This window comes from Neopelma chrysocephalum, unplaced genomic scaffold (assembly GCF_003984885.1).
Source record: "Neopelma chrysocephalum unplaced genomic scaffold, ASM398488v2 Primary Assembly neopelma1_43, whole genome shotgun sequence".
Taxonomy (NCBI): domain Eukaryota; kingdom Metazoa; phylum Chordata; class Aves; order Passeriformes; family Pipridae; genus Neopelma; species Neopelma chrysocephalum.
This window is the reverse complement of record NW_020897702.1, coordinates 4,118,359-4,124,358: the sequence shown is the minus strand read 5'-3', so window position 1 is coordinate 4,124,358 and position 6,000 is coordinate 4,118,359. Positions and strand designations below refer to the sequence as shown.

At 34.3% G+C, this 6,000-nt stretch overlaps 1 protein-coding gene across 1 annotated transcript in view; it reads right to left on the bottom strand.

The window, feature by feature from the left end:
• Positions 1 to 576: 576 nt before the first annotated feature.
• Positions 577 to 6,000, bottom strand: part of UBL3 (ubiquitin like 3) — a 56,441-nt gene continuing 51,017 nt past the window's right edge. Inside the window, exons 4-5 of the mRNA XM_027677793.1 lie at positions 2,746 to 2,823; positions 577 to 2,335 (exon numbers count right to left, since the gene is read on the bottom strand). Of these exons, the coding sequence (XP_027533594.1) occupies positions 2,283 to 2,335; positions 2,746 to 2,823 (131 nt within the window). The 3' untranslated portion in view covers positions 577 to 2,282. The remainder of the gene's footprint in view (positions 2,336 to 2,745; positions 2,824 to 6,000) is intronic.

Here is a 6,000-nt window from a genome sequence, read left to right as displayed (position 1 = left end):
ATCAATCCATTTGAAAGACCTGTGTAACTAACAAAGCATGTCCCGTCTCAGCCCATTTGTTTTTCTTGTACTGTCATTCCTCATCTGACTCTGTGTTACTTAAGTGGTCAGCTTTTTGGAAAAGGGAAGTCTATCACACCTTTTTCTTATAAAATAGGAAGGTTTGCGTCCCTATAGTTTCCTAGCAACTACATGGCAGAGTACAAGGAAATGCCCTCATCTGAGAACATAACACTGTCGTCTCAGTTCCCAACACCCCGAGAGGTGTGTGTATGCTCTTTGCATCAGTAAATGAAGACTACAAAAACTTATACTATGAGCACATGGCTCCTGTGAGAGACACGATGGGCAACTGCCCATGCTCGCATTGCTCCCCGACAGAAAAAGCTTCTAGGTCACTTGTGAGGTGAAAGAAAAACAAACCTGAAGTGATAAATCTCATCAGCAGTTTTCAGCAGGTTTTGTGCCCCCCTTTTTAAAAATAAATAAAATGGAGCCCTTACCTAATTTCCAGATAAGGAAGTATTATTAAAAGCAGTTACAGACCCAATTACAACCCTAGAAAGACCACCAAAATGCACTACAATATTCTTTTATTTAGTTTACAGAAGAGTCTATCGGTACAGGTTGCAGAAAGAAAATGTTTAGTGCTATTTACAATTTGTTTTAAAACTCTGCTCTATACAAATTTAATTCTGATCAGTATGAACAATATTTTTGTAAATCTACTGCATATAAAGCATTTCATCAAAGCAGTAACAATGAATAAAATAACCTGTTTACATTTGAATGATGCCAATCATTCGAAAAAACGATTACACAGAACATCTGTAAGAGTTGTGGACACGTAAGTACAGAACACAATGTCAACCTGTGACTCATTTTTTTAAAGGCTAAAGCTATTTATATGGAATATTGTTCTATTATACTACACGCCAATCTATATTTAACTTCTATAGTTATGTATTTTATAAGTTTTTTATTAAATATATTCTACATATATTTGTAATTTCACCCAGGAAGCGTTCCTCCCCAGTGAAAAAATATAAAATCTTTTATATTTTTTTTAATTTTTATTTTTTACAAGTTTAGATGAAACTAGCTCATGCTTTAGTGCTGTGCAAATTTCTTTAGCATATCAACATTTAAAGTATTGATATGAAATAAAAGAATGGCATCCTTCTGAATTACGTACGCCTTCAAAAATCAGCTTCTGATTTTAATACCGTTGCAAGCACTAATACCAAATGCAGATTACGTAAAGAAACAAAACTAGTATTATGGTAGAAGTTTTTCTTTTTGCTTTTTAAACTTTAATAATTCTTTTGAAGTCTCTAATGAGTAAGCATGACACTGGAGTCTAAGGTACAGATGAGAAAAATTACTGAAAAACACCCATTGCCAATATTCAAATACATAAAATTGATTAGTAAATTATGTTTTCTAACATTTATGCACAATAATAAAAGCCTATGAACTACAGGAAACTACCCCTCCCATATTAAGGCTAGGAAACGCACTCTCTGCACTTGTTTGTGCTGTCTCAATAAGCACTCAACTAACACACGAGATCCGAGCGCACGCAGTAACGAAAGAATCAGTTTCATCAGCCCTCTACAGAGTGCTTTTAAATTACAGGCACATAGTTTTATTTGTTCGTTGCAGTGAAAGTATATATAGTTAGACTTGGTTTAGTTAGTATTCTGTGCCAGTTTGGCCACTAAGGTTGACTTACGTAGAATTGACTTAACAGTTTTTCCTTTGATTTGGCCACAAGTGAGATTTGTTTTAATTATTAATATACTATTTTCCAGTGTTGCATTACACATTGCAGGTTATTACTAAATGTCTCAAATATTGTTAGAGATTGTTGATGAGAATTTACTGTCAACCATATTCAGTGCAAATTGCATCTAGAAAGCTTGACTGGTTAGATCCAGTTAATGGAGATTTTTGTGGTAGCAAAATGATTCCTGCTATGGAAAAGAACACAAACCTTCCTGGAGATTGAATCTTTCAAAAAGTGATGTACTGTAAGATTATTCAACAAACAAAAGGGAAGAATTGAAAAAAAATAAACAATGAAAGTGTTCATAGATCTTTCATCTTTTTTTAAAAAAAAAAGACTAATGAGACAGTGTTCGTGTAATATTTCAGTTCCATGGATTTACAGACAGGCTCTTCCTACAGGTGTTTGAAGCAAGGTAGGGCCTCTTCTATTCCAGCAGCATGAAAGACAAAGACTATATTACATCACACTTAGCAGGTAAAGCTAACAGGGTTTACAGGATTACACAGCAATTGCTTTCTCCAGTTTTTTCACGGTTCCTTTGACCTGCAAAGCAAGAAGAAAGCTTTGCTTACATGCCATTTCTAAAGCAATTCTGCTTGAGAGTATGCTTAATACAAGTCTCTTCTATATTATTTTCAGTTAAAAACTTATTTATTATTATACACATGCATACTACATAACTGAAAAATAATTCAGGACTAGTTTTTCACAATAAAAACAAGAGCTTTTAAGATTTGAAATTTTTAAGAATTTCTGCAGTCTACAAAAATACAAAACCAGAAAGTTAATTTCTTAGTTTTCTATAAAGAAGTACAAAAGCATTCCATTACTTCCTTCACAAAAAAGCACAAGGACTTGACTTTTCTCTATTATGAAACACTCAAAAAGCCTGTAAGAGATCTGACCACTTTACCACCTACTCGAGCAAGAAATACCTCTAGTGCACAGCCTACCTTGAGAGTTTGGCTCTGGCAATGTCTCCCTAGCCACCAAATGCATCACTGTTGTTTTGCCAAATGGAAGTTTTAATGCTGCAAAAGGAAAAAGGGAGAATTATTAACACATTACAGCAGCCTTTTTTTCTTCAAAATACCCAACTGAAACTAACTATAACTGGATTAGCATCTCTTCAAAAGTTCATACTGTTAGGTTTGAACTGCTTACTGGTTGAAGTTCTATAAATCAGGGCCTTGGGGCATGATAATAGTCACTTAAAACACTGCATTCTTAGAGATATGATATTCCTGTTAGGAAACGTAGCATTCCTCTTTTGAGTAAAAGCAGAAGTGGGCATTCATACCAAGACTTAGGTGTTAAGCATTCTTTAGTGATAAGGATGCAAAAAAGTGGCTAATTCAGCCACTAAATTGTTATTCCTGAGATATCAGAACACTGAGCTACTACTGTAAAAAAGATTTTCCTAAAACATACTTTGATCCATGACACAGATTTTTCAAAATATAAAATGTTTACACCTTGCCTTTCCCAGCTGCATGGGAAAAACATCAAATTTAAAACACCTTAAATCAGATACAGTAATACTCACAGTGCTGCCTTTGTGAGTTTAGCAACACAAAACAAAATGGTGCTTTCCACAAAGCTTGTCTCTGAAATTGACATTCTGATTTAAGTATACGACCACAGCGTATACTTAAAGTATTTTCCTTGATTGTTTTTCTGAAAACTATGAGGTAAAGATGCTCTAAGTTTTGTCCTTCGTGGCTTATAGAGGAAAAAAAGTTAGCGATAAATTTAACAAGAACTTAATCCTAAATACGCAAATCATTCTGACTTGAGTAGAATTTGCCCTATCAAACTCAAGCTACAGCTTTTATATTCCCATACGGTGCATCATGGCATTGTAAGTGAATAAATGAATAATGAGTGGCAAACAAACCTGAAGGTAACAGAAGAGAAAAATGCCTCTTTATTTTAATTACTATAGCATAGATTAAGGATTCACTAATGAAAAAATAAACCGAGTATTTGGTAATTAGATGTATTCAATATAAGCCTCACTAAAACACTGCTATTAAATCATGTTTATTGCCTATGTATTTGTATGAAAAAATGCAAGTTATGATTGAAACACAGGTTAAAACACAGGTGTAAGCATACGAAGGGATACAGAACTCCACAAGCTTCTTTGAAGCAGCTGTACTTTGGGAAAAGCCATCTCCATAGAAAGGCAAATCTGAAAGTTGCTTAGTTTACTTGAAGCACTGCTTGTGTCTGAAACTAGAAGCTATTGATAGCTTAGAGTCTGACAATGACATATTTTGGGTATTTGGTACAACTAAAAACTCTAACAGACTGTTAATATACTCTTGGCAAACAAAACTATTGTCTTCATAACATAAACTCTTGAAAAGCTATTACAGAAAGAGCAAAATATTACAAACTAATCACATTAGGGACATCTTTCATTATATCAAGACACTTCAGGAGACTTCATTAGTGAGTTATGGAGATTAACTGTTTGCAGTAATCAAGTAGAATATGCTAATATTTCAATTAACTCATTTTAGCTACTAGTTTGCATAGTTCTTGCTAGCAATTTCTAGCTTCTTTCTTGGAGCACCATGACAGCATCTGAGCACCCTAACCTATGCTCAATAATCCTTTCTTGCTCTTCTCTTTGTTCTCTCACTCCTTTCTCTCACTTAAACTAAAATCATATTTAAGTCCTTTCCCATCTGTTCGATTCTACTGTTTTTCCATATTTTCTATTGTCAGAATTAACTTCTCCCTGCCTTTTGCAATATGGATGGTACATGGTGGGTTGACTTCCCTTCCACCCTTCCCTATAAATAAGCAAGCAAAATGCTGTCGATTACCATTATCTACCAAGAAATGGAGAACTGTTATGTATTACTTCCCTAATTGATATTATTTGAAATACAAACTGCAGAACAAATATTTAGCTAAAGGATGAAATTTCCTGTTGGAAGCTGAACAACAGACTCTGCCTTGCTAGCCAACTCCCCAACCCTTAGCACAGGCAGGACACCACCAAACAGTGTGGCTCAAGCACTATAGGTAAGAGCAGCACAGCAAGCTTTACAGAGGAGTCCACTTTTCTTTATCACTTCCAGCGCCATTAGCTCTACTGTTCTTGTAGTGACAGTCCATTCAAAGAAGGTAACAAAAGGGTTGATTTCTTTAAAATAAAATTTTGCACTCAAAAGCATTTTTTCCTATCAATTTCTCATTGTTTGAGGCCTCTTAGTTTATAGGAGTCTCAAATTCAGAAGCCACTACACAGATATGAGGTTACAATTAGAACATTAAAATGTAATTTTTAAATGTGAATAAAACCAGACTCCCATTAAAAAAGGAAACATCAAACTGTTTCCTTGGAAACTTTTGTTTCACTGGATGGTAAAGTGACTTTCAGAAGGTCCAAATTCCAGTCAATATTTCCTTATCACCTAAAGCAAATATAACACTAAGTGCTATAACTCAGTCATAGAGAACTGCAGCTAGAAAAGCTTAATGAAACTATTATAACAGCATAAGAAATTAAATATTGTGTTTAGCAAGAAACTTCCTCCCACCTTCATCTCCCTTTTAAAGGTAACTAGTTCACTTAGGGTTATCTCTGATGAACACCACAAACTGAAGAAAGAGTCTTTTCAGGCTGTTTTATGAATTCTTGTTCCCCTTTTAGCTGTATAATCTTACTCCAGATAACTTCATTAGTATTGAAGTTAAGCCAATGGTTTAGGGATCCTTTTTCTTAAAACAATACAGCAACAAAAGGATTTTTGAAAAATACTAATATACATGTAAGATCCTTGGGATAAAAACATGATGATTAAATCGCAATGCATGAATGATTAAGAATGGACTGAAATGCCCTGAGCCAAAGTAAATGTTCAAAATTCATAGACCTAAGGTAATGGAAGAGTCATCAGCATGAAGCTACTATTTTTCAGCTTAACTCATTAAACAATATGTTAAACATATTAAACAAATATTCAAAGTTGTTTCAGATTTAGACAAATGTCACTAAAGGAACAAATATTGGTGGTAAAAAGCAACACCCAGAGATGAATGGCAAAGAAAATTCCATTTAGCTATCCTTGCCTGGAAATGTAGGGTAAGACTAGCATCTTTAATTGCAGAGATGATCCAAGACTTAACATTTGTTTTTCAACTCTACTCCAACTGCTACTAGCTGCACTCATTGTCACCTGGTAAAAATA